The 19,843-nt window shown below is 42.8% G+C and overlaps 1 protein-coding gene across 1 annotated transcript; it reads left to right on the top strand.

Moving 5' to 3' along the window:
• Positions 1 to 1,237: 1,237 nt before the first annotated feature.
• On the top strand, positions 1,238 to 18,930 carry LOC132975165 (fibulin-7). The gene is made up of 8 exons (XM_061039520.1): positions 1,238 to 1,642; positions 4,638 to 4,800; positions 7,505 to 7,681; positions 11,037 to 11,162; positions 11,269 to 11,406; positions 12,987 to 13,124; positions 13,522 to 13,660; positions 16,486 to 18,930. Exons 1-8 carry the CDS (start codon positions 1,565 to 1,567, stop codon positions 16,856 to 16,858), a joined length of 1,332 nt encoding a protein of 443 aa, XP_060895503.1. The 5' UTR covers positions 1,238 to 1,564; the 3' UTR covers positions 16,859 to 18,930.
• Positions 18,931 to 19,843: the final 913 nt, after the last annotated feature.

Below are 19,843 nucleotides of genomic sequence, written 5' to 3'. Positions count from 1 at the left end.
TGATTGGCCACTAGATGTAGCTCAGGTGTTACGCCGAGAAATGCATCCCTGCCGAGAACTGGACGCACCTCGCAGGAAGTGTCAGGCAAAAATGGATGCATCTTATTTCAGGGGTCAGATCTGTGATGACAGAGAAGTTTCTACTAAATAAATGTTTGGTCTCCATATTATTCAGTAGACTCGGTAGAAGAAACATTTTTTATTACTTACAGTGTTTGACTCTGAAGTGTCTGTAGAAGAAAGTTAAGAGATGCAAAATTAGGGCAGCATAGTGTTTTCAGAATAGATGCAATTTGGTAGTATAGAAATTGTTTCTGCCACATTTTTGCATTGTCTTAGGAGGTGTAGCCTTTGCATTTCTCAGCATAACCCCGGCTCCTCTAATCTAAAAACACAAACAGGTAGCTACATATTTGCTTGAACAACTGTGTTATGATCCAACATACACCATGCGTTTCCGGTTAATGTAGGCTATGAGCAGTGGCGATTCTAGAGTCTGTTGGGGCCCTATAGGCTAAATTTAATTGGGGGGCATTCCATCTGACACTCTTCTTTCTTTTTCACTCCCATACAGATAATTCCTCTGTCAGATGGGGCCCCATTAGGGAGGTTTCCTACTGTCAATTCTATTGCTGCGGTTTTACGTTTGTCCCAAGCAATTGCCTCTCTTGCCAGTTGACAAGCAGCGCCTGTGGCTATAAGTTAATATAACAACAATGTACCAATAAAGGGATTGTTGTAGTTTTTATGTAGAAAACAAACATTAACCAGGTTGCCTGGTAGTTTTACCCCCCAAACTTTATTGAATAGTATTTGCAAAAGCAGGCTAGGCCTATTCAATATAGGCCTAATGGTATAGGAAGTGTTAACGTGCAACAGTAGGTTAATTAATGAATTAACTGAATTCAATACGTTACATGATTTATGTAACTAGAACTGAATTGAAATAAATACTGAGATGGTAGATAACACGAAAAGTTCAACAGTTTGTTTTATTTAGTTTTTTATTATTTAAGTAAACATACAAATCACATTGTTTAGGTGCTGCTTTGTAATAAATAGGCTAGGTATTTTTAGGATGTTTATTCAGGAAAAAATGCAACCACTTGAGTTTTAAGTAAGGACATAATTATTGTTAAGCTTCTCTTATAACTGCGGTGCAGACTAAACTGATTAATGTTGTATTGAACTCGTCAGAAATAGCTGGTAGGATGTGTACTGTAAAAGTTTGCCTTCCAGCCACGGGGAGATGAAGAAGGAAAAAACGTATCAATGTTTTGGGAGTTTCTCGGTGGGAGGGATTTTTGCTGCAGGAAACTTTAAGGTGGCGTGCAGAGCTCAAAGGCTGAAGTCTCCGAGAAGCACACGAACAAGAGAGTGAAGAGCATCTCCGCTCTCAGACACCTGATGAGCATCTTCCAAACTCTCCGAGCCCCGAGCAACGGATCTGCCCAACACGTTACTGGTTTTCTCGGTCTTAATCGAAGAACAATAACAACAGAAGCTCTGTTAATATTGGAGAACCTCATCAGGGACCGGTAGCCTATCACTTCGACTGTCAGAGATGGCACTGTCTTTCCGACGCAGGTGTTTGCTTTTGCTGTGTTTGACAGCTGTCCAGGGAGGTCATGCTGCCGTTCAGGTAAGAACAAGTTACCTTACGTTTGTTTACGTTACGTAGCCACTTATTTACCAAGGGAGATCTAACACCTGACCAGAATGAATCAAAGAATCGAAAAATGTGTTTTGCTATTCTAAAAACAAGTTAATTGCACCATCTGATTAACTTAAATAGTCTGAAGTTGTCAACTTTTCTTGCACCTTTTTGTCCAAAATATGCTCCAAATCTATATTTTTTAAATCCCCTTTTACCAATCACCCATGTTCCATCTGTTCTAATTGACTGTTATGTGTATTTTTGCAAGGTTTCTGATCATACTCTACAATTTTTTTATAGAGAAATTGTTCAAAAATATGTTCTTTGTAGTGCCCGGATATGAATCCTCTCGTGCCTTGTCAGCTGTTGGCATTTCCTCTCCTTTGCTTGGGGGCAGGTGAAAGGATCAGAGCTCTGTCAAGACTTCTTCTTGCACATGTCCAAAGAATGAATTTGAATGTATCGGAGCAGGTTGTTATCGTACAAAGCCCCCCCCCCCCCCCCCCCCCAAATGCCAGTGCAGGAATGTAAGGTATGCTGCTGCTGCACAGAGAAATTGTTCCAATGAGCATGTGATTAATAAACCCCTCCTGAAAGGATTAGAGGCACTTTCCCCCGAGGAACTTTGTAATGCCTTGACAAGCTTTTACACTTCAAGTAACTGCTAGTGGCACCCCCATGCTATTTTTGAGTCTACCCATTCAGGATTGTCCAATGAGCATACACTGCCATGCAAAATATACAGAGGAGCAGCGTTTTGGACTCGGGTCCCTCTGACATCTGCCAGACAGCTTTTGTCCAGCTGTGTAAGCCACTGGATATGTGGTAGTAAGAGAAGAGGATAGAAGAAGAGACGGTGTTAGCTGTGAGACAACTCACATGCAAGTGCAGTGAGGTGTAGTGGAAACTAAGTAAAACTATCCTTCAGTGAAATCAATCATGGAGGGTTATCTCAGTAATACTCAGTGTTAAGGAGAATTAAAAAACATAGAATGAACGTTTAATCTAAATTCTGTAATGGCTTACTTGTAGTCAATCTATATTGATATATCCATAGTGTTTCAGATGACCTTTAACCTTTCAAAACAGCAAACAATTTGGGGCAATTTTTGCATAAGGGAGGTGCAAAAGAGTGTTTTCTTAGCTTTTTAAGAATGAGTCAGGCAACACAGCATCCAGATGTTTGCCCCAATAAAAAGAAAAGATGTGATTGTTTAGTTTAGGACAGGCTGAGGTGTTTTCAAAGAGGACGGATTTCTATTTTTACTACAACGTACAAAAAGTAATTTGCTATAGTTCTCCATGTTTGAAATGTTAAATTTGTAGAATTACACTTTAATAATGTTACAGGGCTGCACGATAATGTGGAAAAACTTACATTGCGATGCAGAAAAATACAGAAAATCAGATGAATAGAGTTTTTTATGTAGTTTTTAGGCCTGCTTTAAAAGAAAGTACAATCTGGGGCGCCGGAAGCCTAGTGGTTAAAGTGCACGGCCTGTGTACGGAGGCTGTGGTGGCCCAGGTTCAAATCCGACGTGTGGCTCCTTTCCTCGCATGCCATTCCCCAACTTTCTCTCTCCCCATTTCTGAATCTATCCACTGTCCTATCTCTAAAATAAATACACAAAAAGCCCCAAAATAAACCTTTAAAAAAAAGGATGATCTGTGATTACATTATTAAATATTTCAAATCAAAATAAAGGGCGGGAAAATATTAAAATACTAAAGTTTCTCGGTTGTTTAAAAAACAAACAGATTTATGTATGGTCTGTTTGCCTTTCTTTAGACAGCACAGTGGATAAAGTGGGAGATGAGAGTGAGAGTGGGGAATGACATGCAGGAAAGTAGCCACAAGTCGGATTTAAACCCGGGCCACCCGCTTGGAGGAGCTTCCATACATGGGGGGGGGGGGGCGACCTAACCGCTAGGCCATCAGTGCCCCTCAATCTGCTGTTCTTCATGTTTCACACAAACCTTTTATTTGTAGCCTGTCTCGTCTGAATCCAGAAAAAAATCCATTTTATTGAAACCAATTAATCTGACTGATGAGAAATGTTTCATGCTGGATGTTTTCTTTCTAACTTGCTGCAACTCCCCAAACTGAACGGACTCTAAGCTGCTGTTGGCCGGTGTAGGTAGCTGTAGCTTGACGCTCCCAAAAAACCTCTCTTACAAGACCACACGATCAAAGTTTAAATGTTTACTTCGATAAAAATAAACAAAAAAACTGATACAGGTAAATACAAAAATGATACAAAAAGAGAGAGATGAGGAGAGAGAGCAAAAGACTGTCGCTTCACTCTCTCTACTAGTCTCAACTAAACCCAATTAAGTCCACAAGCCCCTCCCCCTCCCAGATCCAATGAACAAAAATGATTACATGCATCCATACATTTAACATGTTGAGGAATAGGGCTCCTACAGCCGGGGTCTGACTGATGTTTGCATGTTAAGGGTTATTTATGACCTCTTAACTCATCAGCTCTTTTTTGATAAATCAGTTTAAAGACGTTATTTTCTGTCCTGTTGCTTTTCTGTAATAACTTGTCATAACTTCATCTCACATGTACATTCAAATGTTGCTGCAAATTATTTTGAACCGTGCATTCTGAGTAGCTTTAAGGCACCAAACTAGCTTTCTAACTCAGGTAACTTTCATGTAGTTCCACGTCTCTGCATGTGAAGATTCCCAGGTTTTTCAGGGTTACATGATATTTTTATATCTATGAATCTCTTTTTAACTAACAAAACTGTGCTAATACGTTGTAGTTTCAGTGACATCATGCTCCCCCACTCTGCACATTAATGTCAACACACTGCTCATGTTTTATATTTTATGACCATTACTCTGAGGTAACTTTTATTACTGCGCTCATTTTCTGGTTGGAAAGTCTTTGGAAATGTTTTTCTCAGGACTGATTTTTTTTTTTTTTTTTTTTTTTTTTAAATCCTCACTCTGCTCATGCTTCACTCACAGACCTGCATGGACAAACATCAGGTGGTCGGGGTACTTCGTCAAATGGAGAAGTTCCTGAAAGGCCAGGAGATGAGGTTTACCGAGGGCCTCAGGATCATGAAGTCGAAGCTGGCGACGCTTCAGAACTCTGTGTCCAAGTTACCTCAAGCAGACCAGTCGGCTGGTGAGTAATCAACAGAGAACAACACAAGGCCCACCATCATAAATCATCATCAGTGTAATGTTTAGAGGTGATTTTCACAGCAGACATTTTGACTTTGTGTCACTGATAATGGAGGCGTAAAGGGGGGGCGAGGTTAGGTCGTAACAGAGGGGAGGCAGGATTGACGGAGCTAGAGGGTTAGAACAGCGCTGTGTGTGTGTGTGTGTGTGTGTGTGTGTCTGAGTTTGTGCTCTCTTGCACTTTTTTGGGGACTGGGACACCAATATTAGCCCATCGTGCAATCAATAGCAATTCTGCCACAGGACCCTAACGAAGCTCTGATGTCATGACGCCTTAAAAAATTCATATTAATTCTGCAACAGCATCACATCACCTTACGCTGTTGCAATAGGGAGAGAGAGCACGGCACAAGCAGGAGCTCCACATACACACACAGTCAGACATGCACACACACACACAGCGCTGCGCTCCCCCAATCCCAGCATTCCCTTGTTACGCCTCTGTTACTACTACTACTACTACTCCGATGATATGTCCCTCCATTACGCCTCTGCAACATCCACATTGGAGGCAAAACGTCAGTTTGAGTCTGCATGCGGCTAGCATGAATGTCTCAAGGTGTAATTACGGCAGATATTCATTAAGGCGCTGTTTTGCGGATTGCATTTTGAAAAGGGCCAGTTTAATACGCTGAAACTGAGGCAGCTAAAAGGATTTCAGCCACCAATGAATTTTATTTTTGTCTAGAGATCGCTCAATGAGAAGTCATAAATGTATCAGACCATGCTGCAGATTTTCCCATGCATGCTTGTAATGACTGAGGTTTTGCTTTGTAATTTAGGGAATCGTTGTTCTGGTTAGGACAAATCAAAGATTACATTTTTCCCCTGATTTGATGTGAATATTCGGCCTTCTTCTTTTATGGGATTATATATTCATCCAACAGCGCCAGGCCATCTCCGTTACAGAGCCGGGGTAGTTGACAGGGGGAAGTGAATTTGTTGGGAATGTGTTGTTTGGCAGGCTGACACAGAGGCCAATTTGTTAGTGATGGACTCGGAGAGCAGTCCACACAGCTCTGCGGAGAGTTCTTGGCAGATCAGGAAAGAGCTGATATTTCACATTTACAGCCATGAAGTATGAACAAGAAGAAAATATAAGAGGCTCATCTGCTTTATGAGCTCAGGAATCACAGTCGATGTGACCTGGACATCATTAAGGTCTGACTAGGTAAGACTGATTCCCCCTTTCAAAAAAACGGATGGATGGATACGTTATTGATCCTGAGGGAAATTCAAAGCATCCAATAGCAGCCTACAAAACACACATGACAACACCCCCGGTCTCCCTTCCCATATGTATATGAACAAAGATATACAGCAAATTAATCAAAATGAAAACCATGCAATTAATAATTAGCGCTATACCAGGAAAATGTACTTAACCCATGCAGGAATAAGAATAGAAACCTATGCCTATGCACAAACCTAAACTATGCACAATTTATAAAATGAGACTTGTACATATTAGCGTAGATCTAGACCAGCAGCATTTATGTTGCAAGGTACAGCGGTGTCTGAAAAGCGGTTGTGCAATTTTGAAATGAGTCCGTATAATCTTTGAGGTGCAATTTTGCTGATTTATTATTTGTCAAGATAAACATTAAAGTGTCAAACTAGACGCTGTCCCTTTAAGAGTCACTAGCCGTTTTCACATATACTGTACACTCCTGAAAATATCTAGATAATTTCAGGAGGACTGCCCTGGAGATTCTCCTGACCTGGCTGTTCTCATATGCACCTCACAGCGGGAGACTATCCCTGTCAGATGGGAGGGGGGTTATACGATGCGATAATGAGAATATTTGCCTTTATATCAATGTTACGTGTAGTTGAACAGAATCACAATCTGAACTTAAGAGTGGAGAAGAACATACTGGGGAACAGGAAACATAACGCAGCAGGTTCATTAGAGCATCGTAGGGGTCGCATCATGCAGACAGTCTTTGCACCGTGCAGCAGTCTCAGTATATAAAAAATTCTCCCCCCTCCCATTGGCTCGAGGTGAATTCTCTGGAGAGTATCCTGCTGCGTTCTCACATCAGCTCACTTGGACTTAGTGAGTGAATACTAGGGTGCTGTCAGGAGAAACTCCGGGTGAAGTCAGAGTGAAAAATTCAGCTGTTTGTAACAACACATGCAGCTCCTCCTGCAAATATCAGGATTTTTTTTAGGAGTTTTCTGCAAGTGTGAAAGCCCTAACTGTGTTGCCATAACAACACTGCATGTACTTAGTATACTGGCCGTTTCCAATTTTTCCCCCTCAGGTTTAAGGAATGGGAAACTTTTTATCACCATCCTCATGATTAACTACAGCGCTAACTTATCGTAAAAAAGCCAAAAAGTAATCTAATCACAAGGTTATGTAATACAGTTATGTTACATATTGTACAAGCGTCACAGTTTCCACTCGACATACTGTAGCTTAACGTTTGGCTGCTGGTGAACTCCTGACTCATAAAACCGTCCGGTTCTGTGCTGTTTGACTGTAAATGAGGCATTTAAACGCCCTTTCCCATGAACGCTCCGCGCTGCCCAGTGACACGTGTATATCCCCAGGCAGAGAATGCCAGAGGATGTCGGGAGGCTTATACTACACATGTGATCAGCCTTCCTCTCGTGCTCTCTCTCTCTCTCTCCCGCAGCTCCCACCGCTTGCCCTCCTCTGGAAGCCCCTGCTCATGGAACCAAGTTTGGCTCAAAGTACTTTGTCGGACACGAAGTTCATTTCACTTGCTCCCAGGGATACCAACTCGCGGGGTCCGCCACACGTGTGTGCCGGGACAACGGCACCTGGACTGGTGTCGGTGTCGTCTGTAAAGGTGAGCTGCAGTGAGAAATTAGTTAAAGAGGACATATCATCCCCCCTTCTTCACCTTTTCAAACAGTCCCCCTGTGGTCTACATGAAACATCTGTGCTGTGCTTTGGTCAAAATATAACATGAATCAAGCACCAGAGGAGGTTTGTGACCCTGTAGAAACCAGCTCTCTCAGAACGCTCCGTTTTGGTGTGTGTGTCTCTTTAAATGCAATGACCCCCCCCCCCCCCCGAGTTTTCCTCGTAGACATCACTCCTCTGTAGCAAGAATAAAAATGGCTGACCTGCGCAAAAGTTTTGCACTAGGCTGGGGGTGGAGTCCATGGGTGGAGATATCAGGGGAGGGGAGGGGATTTTTTTTTTTTTACCAGAATCCCACTGTGACATCACAAGGAGAGCACATTTGAAACAGAGCATTTTTCTCTGTGTTGTAAGACTTATGCAGACCAAAAACAAAGGACTGGATGGTTTATTTCACATGTTGTGGGTCAGTAGACTCTCAGGTTACCCAAATATATGTTCAAAAACACTGTAGAAGAGGATTTTTCATAAGATGTCCCCTTTAAACACAATCAAGCTTCATTTTGGCGATTTGATTCAGGTGAGGAAAGCGGTCTTACTCTACCAGGATTTGGAGCTTTTTACGTCAATGAATTTCCCCACATGCATACACACATCCCCTGACATCAAATACAAATTGGTGTCATGTTTTGGCCCAGTTCAGATTATCTATGATAATTAACTGTTGAGGCAACATCTGGAGAGACATTGAGGCATGGGCGGATTATGAGACAAAGGACCCCTGGGATGGGACGTTTAAAAGGACCCCCGTGCACCCTTCATTAGAGAAAGACTTGGAGCTGTTGTGTCTTGTTTTATAGTTGTTTTGTGAGTCCTTGCAGTTGCTGTGTGTCTCTGTGTAGTTAATATGTGTCTTTGTTTTGCTATAGTGAGTCTCTCTCTTGTCTCTTTTTTTGGTTGTTATGCATCTATTTGACCTCATTCTATGTTGTTTCATTGACTTTTCATGGGATGTTAAGAATCACTTTGAGCAGAAGCCCTGGTCTAGGGGCCTCCTGAGTCCTCGAGCCCCTTTGGGCATGTGCCCGGTATGCCCACTCTGTAATCCATCCATGCATTAAGGCAGCCTTGGCTCGGCGGTGTCTGAATGCCCGGCAGCAGCCCAGGAGCCGAACTGAGCTCCTCACACATCCACAGATAACAGGCGAAGAAAAGAGCCATTCTTCAGAGCGACTGGAGCTCCTCGGCGCACTGAATGAAGCCCTCGTTAAAAAGGCATTAAATGTCTCCGAACACAGAAAAAACACCTGTACTGCATTCCACTGTGGGGTGCCTTACCCTGCAGGTTTCCACTCCCCCCCATGAGCAGCAGAGCCCGGGCTACTGTAAGATAAAGCCCCTCTCTCTGGCTCATGTTTCCCAGGTTCCTTTGACAGCAGTCCCACTGGACGGGGGTTAAGTCCAGACATTATACCCACACCATGGTCTGATAGCACACAAGTATGCTAAGCATGCTATTGATAGCCCCCTTCAGCCTGCACAGAAGGCCCTGCTCCAGAAATTCCAAGTGGCACACGCAGTCGAAACATGTGCATACGTTTATTGACATTCATGGTTAAAACAACACAAGAAGGTTTTCGGACTCGGCACAGTATTATCCCTGTTCATGTTTTCCAGCCCGGCCGTGAAGCAGCTCTAAATTTAGCAAAGGCTCCCAAAAAATCAGTATTGACGGAGTGTGAAGACTTTAAAGTAAAGAAGAGTTTAAAAATATCTAGCAGAGTGAAGTGGGCCTTTTCATGTCGCGGCCCCTGTGGCGGCCCCCCCAGGGGAGGCCAAATAAACATTAAAGGGATTGGTTATCATGCAGTATACTGTGGCCTCTGCACGGAAGCTCAGAGAGCTTCAGAGGCTGCTTCATAACATCTGCACAACTCTCAGAGCCGACGGCGTGGTGATTTATTCCTTTGAGTCTTAATTTCATTAGAGAGAAGAGGTTTAAGAGCCATCAGGGGGGTCGACAATCAACAGTTTGTGTCTTGTAGTATGTGAGTGATGAGACAAGTTTTTACACATATTGAGATGTTTCCTGGTCTGTATTTGGTATGAAGCAGCATTTTACCCAGTTTCCTTTTGCATCACAGTTTTGGCCTGATCCTGACATGTGCACAAGCCCGGGGGGAGTTTTAACAAAAAACACTTGTAAAAGACATTTGCATGAAAATACGAGACTTGCTATAAACTTGACTTGAGAAGGTGTTGACAGCGAGGTGCTTTACAACTCTGTTTTTTTGTGGAAATCTACGAGGACAACATAGATTGCTTCCAGATATTTGAACTGTCGACCTTAAAGCTGGAAAAGTTTTTTTTTTTTTTTCTTATCAAATTCCTCTTTAACCGTGATCCCTGATAGATTCGATGAAGATAAGTACTACTTCCCCAAATGGAGCAAAATCAAAGGGCATCACTGACCCACTGCTGACATATCGTGCCCACAATGACAGAAGCAGTGACTCATGTTTAAGTGTAATTATCAGACTGGGTGGACACGCACCACGGCTCTCTGAATGGATGACAGATGGGCGTACAGAGGCTATATCTTAAAACAGCGAGACTCATGTGACCATCTCCTTCTCTTACGCTGTTTGTGTAAATGGCAATCATAAAGTCAGGGTTGTTTTTTTTCCAGAAACACTTTTTTAAGATGTTGGTTGAAATTGTCTTTAGGTCCTGACAGAAATTAATAACTCATGTTCTCTGAAAAAGGAACAAAGAAAATCCATCATCTGTATCAGTTTGTAAGCCTGAAAAAACATAAACCAATGTCTGCCACGAGGTATCAATCTGATGAACCAATCAGACGCCTCCCTGTCTCCCTGCTCGCTCTCTACCACTTTGCGTGCTCTAGCTCACACTCAAAGCGTTTATACTGTGAGTTTACTTACCGCTGAATGAGACATGAGACGAGGAAGAGATGAGATGAGGTCCGTTTCTGGAGGCACTCGTGCATGTAAGTGAGGGGGCGTGGCTTTTGAAGGAGCACAGAGGGGAGGGGGTGCAGACGGGGCACTGAGGGAATGCCACTTTCAAAATCATGCTAGTTTTAGAAAAAAATACCAACACAAATAAGTGTTAAACCGGAATTAACAATGATAATTAACAATTAACAGATGAACCGACGTGTGCCCAGCTCTGGTTTAATGTATCGACTTTGACTGGCCAAAATGGCAACTTTAAATTGAAATTTGCTTCAGCATGACGGATGAACTGTGAAATTTGCACGAGATCGAAAATGCACTTTGACTCCTGACCCCTCGTTCTCTCCCACACTGACACAGATATAAGTGAGTGTGCGAGTAATCCCTGCCAGAACGGAGGAACCTGTGTGGAAGGTGTTAACCAGTACAAATGCACCTGCCCCCAGAACTGGAGTGGTTCTCACTGCCAGCACCAAACACAGACAGGTCAGTACCACAGTCCATACATCTGACACTCGGTACATCTAGATCTAATAAGTTTAAAAAGTGTTTTGCTGCAAATGAAAGTGATCACACTTTCGCCATGATGTAGCCCCACCTGAGTGGAGTGTTATGAATGATCCTGCGTTCAGCCGGAGACCCCGCTGTGCCCAGGTGAACCGAGCCCAACACTGCAGCTGCGATGCCGGCTTCCACATGAGCGGCACGTCCGACAACAGCATCTGTCAGGGTGAGCTCTAATTATGTGTTACTTGATCGGTCCCTCGGGGGGGGGGGGGGGGGAACAAGGTCAAGGTCTGTTATAGTGACTTGGCATCTCAGAAGACCCCAGGAAACCTGAGACTTCTACTCCTTTGTCATTAATATGTTTACAAAGAGAGTAATCTGTGGAGCCAGTCTGCGACAAACAAAATAATCCTCTCTGAGGTCACGAGCTGATTAGCCTCCATTTAGGTCACAGTTCAGTTTTTTAAGATGTGAAAGGTTGAGTAACATTTTAAATGAGAGTTTTCAGAGTTGGACTGTCTGTAGGAAGTCGACTTGCCGTTTGGTTTTTAAAAATTAAGCTAATGCAGAAGTGCTTTAACCTGCCAACTTTATAACAGCCAGCAGACGGTGTCTCGACTGTTGCAATTGTATGAAACGAGATGAGAAACTGTCTCTACTTCTCAAATGATTTATTCCATAAACTAACCTTTTCATAACGAGTTCATGACTTCAATCACAAGTGTCACGTCGGGATGTTCCTAGGTGACCAATTCCAACTAGTCGATTTGTTTAAGGTACTAAAACATTCAGAAAAAGGAAGAATATGCTAAATTTGACACAGCAGAAATCCAGTCTGTCCTGTGTAAATGTGTCTCTGAGTCATGACTGTCTACAATGAGGGAGAAGCTTGAGTCCCGCTGGCTGTGTTGTTTTCAGAGCCGTGTTTACATGGACGGGACAGCCGGCTCCTCCCCTTGTGTGTAAAAGCTGTTTTAGTCAAGAACTAGAGAAGAACATACTCACTGATTATTTGGATGGCATGTAAGTGTTTTTCGATCACGCTCATTCTGTGTCAGTTTATGTTCAATATGAAGCTACGAGCTAACTAAAGAGCGCTAACATTAGCATGCTAACACAACAATGCAGACCAAAGGTAATCGCAGCTGGAGCAAAGGACAGTTCTGTCCGCTGTTTACTCTTAATGGTGCTTAGTTATGGTGTGTTCTAATTCACAACTCCTTCCTGCTAATATGAGCAGAGGGGGGTTGGAGGTGTGTCTCTGGAGGAGAGCGGAGGCTTCAGTACGGAGGAGGTGTGGCCAGACAGCAGTTTGTTTTGGTTTAGTGCTGGTGCTCAAGGGTGACACCTACTGGATTCAAAAGTCATTGAGTCACATTCTTCCTTTAAGGCAAGAAAACATTCAGAAATCTGTCCAACTTGAGCACAATTTCTGTTACATAGATAAACACTGAATCAGTGTCATTGTTTGGGCTCAATTTGGACGGTTTTCTGAGTATTTTCAAACCTTTAAACTAATCAGTCTGACTTTAAATTTCCGTTTACTAAAGTAGGAAATTAGTCACCTATGAACCTCCTTACTCCCATGTAAAGTAAAATACAAACGCAGGGTATTGCTAAGGGAGGGTAACTGTTACTGTCAAGTTGCTTTCAGTGGTGACCAGGATAGAGATGTAAAAATGTTAAACCACTCTCTAAACCAAACGTGGTCCCTTGTGTGTCCTAAAGACTGTAACTCAAGGCTGTAAAAGATCTGACATCTACATGCAACATTACTTTTCTTTTCTTTCTGTTTCTTGCCAGATGTGAATGAGTGTGAAGTGTACCGTCTGGACCAAGGAGGGAAGCTGTGTGTCCACGAGTGTGTCAACGTCCCCGGCTCGTACCACTGCTCCTGTCCCAGTGGCTACAAGTTGCTCCCGGATGGGCGGAGCTGTGAGGGTGAGTGACAAGAGGCAACAGAGGACAAATGCTCATTCACAGGGAACCTGGCTGCAGATTTAGCCAGGTATGCATGCAGGTCCAAAGAGGCATACCTGTGATTCAGAAGGCCCAGGAGCTTTTTAGTTTTCTGCAGAGGTATCTGTCAGCCCGTTTTCACCACTTGCACCCCGAAGCTTAGGACGCTTGCCAGAGGAGAGAATGACCTCACCCTTTCCCAGCAGAAGGGATCTTTAGGACATGAGAGACTAAACTAAAAAAAACAAATAAATAGTCTCAGCTCTGCACCCCCCTCTGCTCAGTGCTGTGGTAACCAGGAAGCAGCGAGGCAGTCTGGCATGTCTCTCTCACCCTCAGCTTCTCTTTCTAAACGTGCCTCTGCTGTTTTGTCTTCCAGATGTGGACGAGTGTTTAAGCCAGCAGCACAACTGCAGCCGAGGCATGACTTGTATCAACACAGGCGGAGGCTTTCAGTGTGTCAACCCGGAGTGTCCCCGCTCTCACGGCAACATCAGCTACGTGATGACGTCTCCTTTGTAAGTCGAACAACTCAATCTGGCATGTTATACGTCAAGCACCACATCTTCCTGATTCCAGCAGGAAATGGTCTTAAACTTTCAAAGGGCCACCTGCATAGTAGTCCGACCCAACTGTGAGACACTGATATACTCCTGGCAGACTTTTAAAAGTCAGAAAAAACAGAAAGAAAAGCTTGCTGGCCCAGGTGTGCCAGTGAACATACAAATGCAACAAGAGGGGAAAAAGCAAGAATTTTTGAATTAATATTTATCAATGAAAAGATGCTTCTGAGCAATGTGTTACAGCTTCAGGAAAGCCGCTTAATTATGTTATATCAGTCCCAATGACGAAGCTAGCCAAGTGCTATCTGATTCTGCATGTTTAGTTATAAGTTTAAGGTAGACGTTAGCATTCAAACACAAATTGCTAGCTAGCTTGTAGTTCCTATGTGTCAAGAGGGAGGGCCATACAAATATGAGGAAGTGCTTAATTAGATGCTACATTAGAGTAAGATGGATGAAGCATCAACATATTTTAAATCTTAACAAAGGAGAAGGAAACTCTTGCGCTTCAGCCGCTCCACAGATGGAGGTCGGTGCTCTCAGAGAACGACCTTAGACCTTCAAAATATAATTCAGTGGACTCCTTCTCAGGATCTAAAGAAAGTACTGGAGAACATTAATCCCTTAAGGGAAATATATAAAAGTGCAAAGGACTAACCTTTTCAATGCACTGCGTCTTCCTCAGAGTCAATCCTCCATATTTTAAATCTTTTCTGGCATTCATGAATTACCCTCTTTTGTGATCATTTTTGGGAAATTCAGCGACTAATCTCAATAAGAAAATGTAAACGTTTGACAGCCCTATTTCTAATATATTTTGATTTCATGGGAAACATTAGGTTGACATCTTCGTCCTTATTGTGGCCATTGGCAATGTGGCAATTGGTGAAAGTAAAAATAAACTAACCATGGTAGTTATTAATGTCAGTAAAATAATCACTGGCCAAGTTAACCCAACCCTTTGGCATTCAAATCAAAGACTATGAAACCATGAAACAAAGTGTTGTTAAAGTCCATCGCACTTTCACAGGTCTTTAAGATAATCTGACTTTATTGTTGTTTTAAGCCTGTCTGACTTTCCCCTGGACCATCAGACTTTGCTACTATCGAACTGTACAACAATGTTTTTATAACGAAGCACAATAAATGACACAGCAATTAGAAATGGCAGCTGTGACTAAAGTGTTGATGTATCACAGAGACGCCAACCGCTCCTGAAGAACATGCATGCTCAGCAAAACTTGACTAAAAGCCTTTCCCCCCCTCTTTAAAGCCATGTGGGTCGTCTCCTGGCCAAATGTTTGGAGGCATTAAAGCTCCCATCTCTGTTTTCGCCCGTCGTCAGCAGGCTGCCTCATTTAAGAGCATGAAACACGGCTCTGTGTGTTCCTACTGAACCATCAATCTGCTGAAAAATACCGCTCCACTGCCAGCAAAGTGGATGAATACATGTTTAGGAGAACCACTTGTAACTAGGAGAAAACTGAGAATAAAGTAAGACAGTAGCTCTGTACCAACTTAACACCACACATGCTAACGGTTAAATGAATGAACGTGGAGATGTCAGTGTGCATGCAAGATCCATTAAATACTTTTTTAAATATCTGTGTTAATGCAATTAACGCAGATATTTAGCGATCTTGAGTTGCACAAGTTTAAAACAATTTAAAGCCAAAAGATTTTCTGAGAGAGTTTCTAGCCAGTTAGGAAAACAACTGATGCCTCTTTATGACCTAAAAAAGCAAAGACCACCATAAAGAGGATTCTTTATTCCTTGACAAGTACTTTTTTTGTACGTTGTACTCTTCTGCCATGGACTCAGATCTCAGAGCTGGGTATGACGTCACACCCGGGTTAACAGCGTTCCAGTTGCAAGCGGGCAACAAGTTGAACAAGCAACATGAACGCCTTCAGGAGTGCCGTTGTTTTGTTAGATAAAACCAGGCGATAACAAAACACTACGTGATAGTCTGCATGGAAAAAAATGACATGACAACATGTCCACAGATAGATCTTGCACGATACTATCGGTGTGATTGATTTTATTACTCTTTAACAAAACTTAGTTGCTAATAACACTGTAGTGTACAACTTAAACTTTACTGTTGATGCAGGTAGCAGCCATGTTGGATTTGAGCTCGGGCTACTGAAGGTTCCCAGTTTAAAAGTTGGAATTTCGACTTCAGGGGGGCGTTCCTGATGACGGATTAGACCAAGTTCCTAGATCAAATGTAACGCACCACGAGGCAAGGCACTTAAAAACATGCTGCCTCTTTAAAAAAAAAAATCCACGCCAACGATTCATTATGATCTGCCTGTTAGACATTTGAAATGGATAAAGGATAAGAGGAGATATCTGTCTGAAAAACTACTCAGCATTTAAAGGTCAAGATTAAGCACTTTGTCCACAGGGGGCGCCAAAATCTACATTTCCCGAAAGTACCTGAAAAAAAAAGAAAATACACTGATGTAGAGCACAAAGATTTCCTTTTCATGCAGTTTAACGACGTTCCAACATGTAATGCCTCAATGTTTACAGCTCGCCATGATCCAAGATTTGCGGGCGGTTGACCTCATAAGAGCTGTACGCATGTCTCACTTCTCTTAGGTCACAAAGAAAACAGTTATGAGCACGTTCCCACGGGGATGGATTAATGATGTAAACATTTCCCCTCGACAAAATGGCCTCATTATGTTACGACTGCCAAACACACAGAAAATGGAAAACGTTTGTCGTCCTTTAATGCCCGCTGCTTGTCGTTGTTTTTTCTGTCCTGCAGCCAGTGTGAGAGAAACCCCTGCCCGATGGACAGCCGCTCCTGCCACGTCGCTCCAAAGACCGTGTCCTTCCACTACCTGTCTCTGACCTCCAACCTGCAGACTCCTGCAACCCTTTTCCGCATGGCGACCGCCTCCGCCCCAGGGCGCACCGGACCCGACAGCCTGCGTTTCGGCATAGTGGGCGGAAACTCTCGAGGCATGTTCGTCATGCAGCGCTCAGACAGACAAACCGGTGAACTCATACTGGTGCAGCAGCTACGGGGGCCGCAGGAGATCAGCGTTGACGTGGACATGTCTGAGTACAGTGACCGCACCTTTCAGGCCAAGCACGTGGCCAGGGTCCATGTCATGGTTTCGCCTTATAACTTCTAAGACTGAGCTCAGAAAGGAGGGGAAACTGGAAGCAAACAGCTGAAGAAGAACGTGCGAGAATGAGTTATTCAGCGCCATTTACCATGTTGACACGACGGCCATCTTCCTTCTGTGACACATTAAACAAAAACAACCGCTAACCGTTGAAACTGCTACATGAAAACAAAGAATTTAAAAAACTTTTTACAACCAAATTAAGGAAACCCAGAGTGCAATCAAGCTTTATTTCAAATATATTTAAAGATCCATCAGCTAAGGTTAGCATCAAACTTTTCTCTTCACCCTCTAATAAAGTTAATAAAGTGTTGCTGGAGCTTTTTGACCAGTTTGACACCACAGGAGAGTTGGAAATGTATAGTGGTTTCCAGTAATGCTAGCCAGCTAATATGGACCATCCTCTGGCTCTTTTTACCGTTGCTATTTAAATGCTAACAAGCTGTTGATGTAGCTTAGCATTTGTCGGATTGCGTGATCAAATGTTTTGTTTTAACTCTAAATATTCCTCCAGACTTTCTCTTTTTATTGTCTTTTCAGTCATCGATCAGAAGATGATGACATTTAGGAGATTGTTTGTATTAAAGAAAAAATATGTAGATTCCACCACCAGGGGGCTCTCAATCAAAACTACATTTACAAAAAATGACGGCGATGCTAGCGGAGAATCATGGGAGTTCTCTCAGCTACTCTCTCCCCCCACCGCCACAACGGGTTAAAAAACGACATCCGCGTTGACGTAGTGAAGATGAACGGGTGAATCCGACCTGAGGAAGAGAACATGTTCACCGACGAGCTAATGTAGCCTAGTATAATTTACATGACGTTTTTATCACAGCAGCACAAACAGCAACAGCACGGCAGCTTTCAGTAGCAGCTCACGCTTCCTTATGTAGCAGTATTTGACGTAACATCTGGTGTTTCCACGGCAACGATAAACAGTCCGTCTGTCATGGCGGCTGCCGCGACAAGACCCGTACCGTTACAACTATATAATGAAGGATTTCTCTGGCTTTGATAACTGTTGGAAATATTTGAGGTAATGTAAGAACTCAACAAAAAAATATATACAACATTGGTTTAGTACATTTTAAACATAAAATTCAACATATTGTATATTTAATATGCGTCAGGCGAGCCGTGCATAGCAGTAAAAACACTATGATGGCGTTTGTGCTTCCCAGTCTGAGCGATTGCTGTGTGAATATGGTAAATGGGGCCTGAGATAACTGATACTGCGTCTTCTTTTCAGGATTTCATTAACTGAGAAGTGAAGCTGCGGGCGAGAATTTGTTCAGATGCAAAGTTACCCAAGAGAGAGAGCGAGCGAGTGTGTGAAGCGCCAGATTTAAACAGCTGTATTATAAATAACAACGGCAGGACTGCAACTGTATGAAAGAAGTGGACGATGTTGTTTTACTTTAAATGAAAACTATAATTGTTTTGACAAAGAATTTAAACTCACTGTACGATTGAGACCATAAATTATTATTTTTTATTAATGAGGTCAGGAAGGCTTAAGTCCAACAGCATATTTTAGCATTCAACTTACTGCGAGCTAACGTCGTATAAGCTAGTTAAAGACAGGGTTGGTCAAGCTTTGAAAAGTAACACCTCCTCAGGGCTTAACACACCCCCTACCCTCGGGACTCCTTAGAAAGCCACGCCCCCCACACATATGCACGAGCGCCACCGTATCACAACTACTAGCAGAGAGAGGACCTCATCACATTGGTGGTTCTATGTCGCTTTATCAGAGAGGATCAAAGATGGCCAATGTCACGGTTTTATAACCAGATAACCTGCGCCAAATATCGCAGTGTCAGAAATTTACAATCATCTCACAATGTGAATGCTTCTTACGATCTGTTAACTAACCAACCAGCCGGCTTTCTGCTGACCGCCGTGGCAACCTCAGCTCGATCAGGTTGACTCACACTGATGACGCTGCGTGTTGACTTGCATGCAGCCTACGAAACACGAGATACTTCATTGCAGAGTGCATGCATGTCGTACCCAACATTATAAGATCCGCGTCGCACAGTGTGGCTGCAGTTACCTTATGAGATTGCATAAATCTAAAAGTCAGTAGGAGGCATAACGGTTATGTTAGCTAGATTTAGCTTGATACAGATGTTGACAACAAATGCTAACAACTGTCAGCAAGTCAATTACATATTTCCTAATGTAGTGCAACATTATCTAAAAGCAATTTCAGCTAGAAAGTCGTGGACGGTGTCACTTTGGTCGCTATGTCCACTTCTTGTATCCAGTCTGTGTGCAGAAGAACAGTTTGACGCTTCTTAAGCTAGCGTCCGTCGGCTTCCTTTCACCGATGATGTCTGATTGGTTGTGTTTGAATGACTGAAAACAAGGTTGACTAATTATATGCCGGGGTGGAAAAGTTTCCTTTTTTGGCGACTCTGTTGCTTTATTTTTGTATTATAAGTCCATCAACGATCGCGTCTGTGTAGCTCAGGATCACGCCCCCCGGGGCTGATGCACTTTCCCTCAACATTCCCTGTATGACATTAGCGCTCCCGTGGCTCTAATTTATTGGAAATATTGTTGCTGGTTTTTACATTGTTACATACTGTACGCCACATTTTTTTATCATTCACCATATAATGTATATTTGTTTTTGGTTTTTTGTACTAGCTTGCCTCGTTTAACGTACCTGTCATGATACTAAGGGAGATTTAATGTTAAACACTAGATGACGTACCTGGGCATATTTTCTCATTTACTCATTTGCCGTTTGTATCTTAATATCTGAAATGATCGATGATTTGGCAAGCTTGCTAATACACTACACAATTTACCTGGAACTTTAATTGTCTGTCCATAATTGTCTGAAATAAAGTCAGTCCAAAAATTCTGTATTTGTTAGATCTACCTCACTTGATGCTAAGTTGTGTGGGTTTGTGTTTTTAATTTAAAGTCCACATATTCTCCTCCTCTTCAACCAGTTTAAATAAGTGTCAGAGCTCC

Source organism: Labrus mixtus, chromosome 6, assembly GCF_963584025.1.
Source record: "Labrus mixtus chromosome 6, fLabMix1.1, whole genome shotgun sequence".
Classification (NCBI taxonomy): Eukaryota; Metazoa; Chordata; class Actinopteri; order Labriformes; family Labridae; genus Labrus; species Labrus mixtus.
This window is presented reverse-complemented; position numbering and strand designations above follow the sequence as displayed.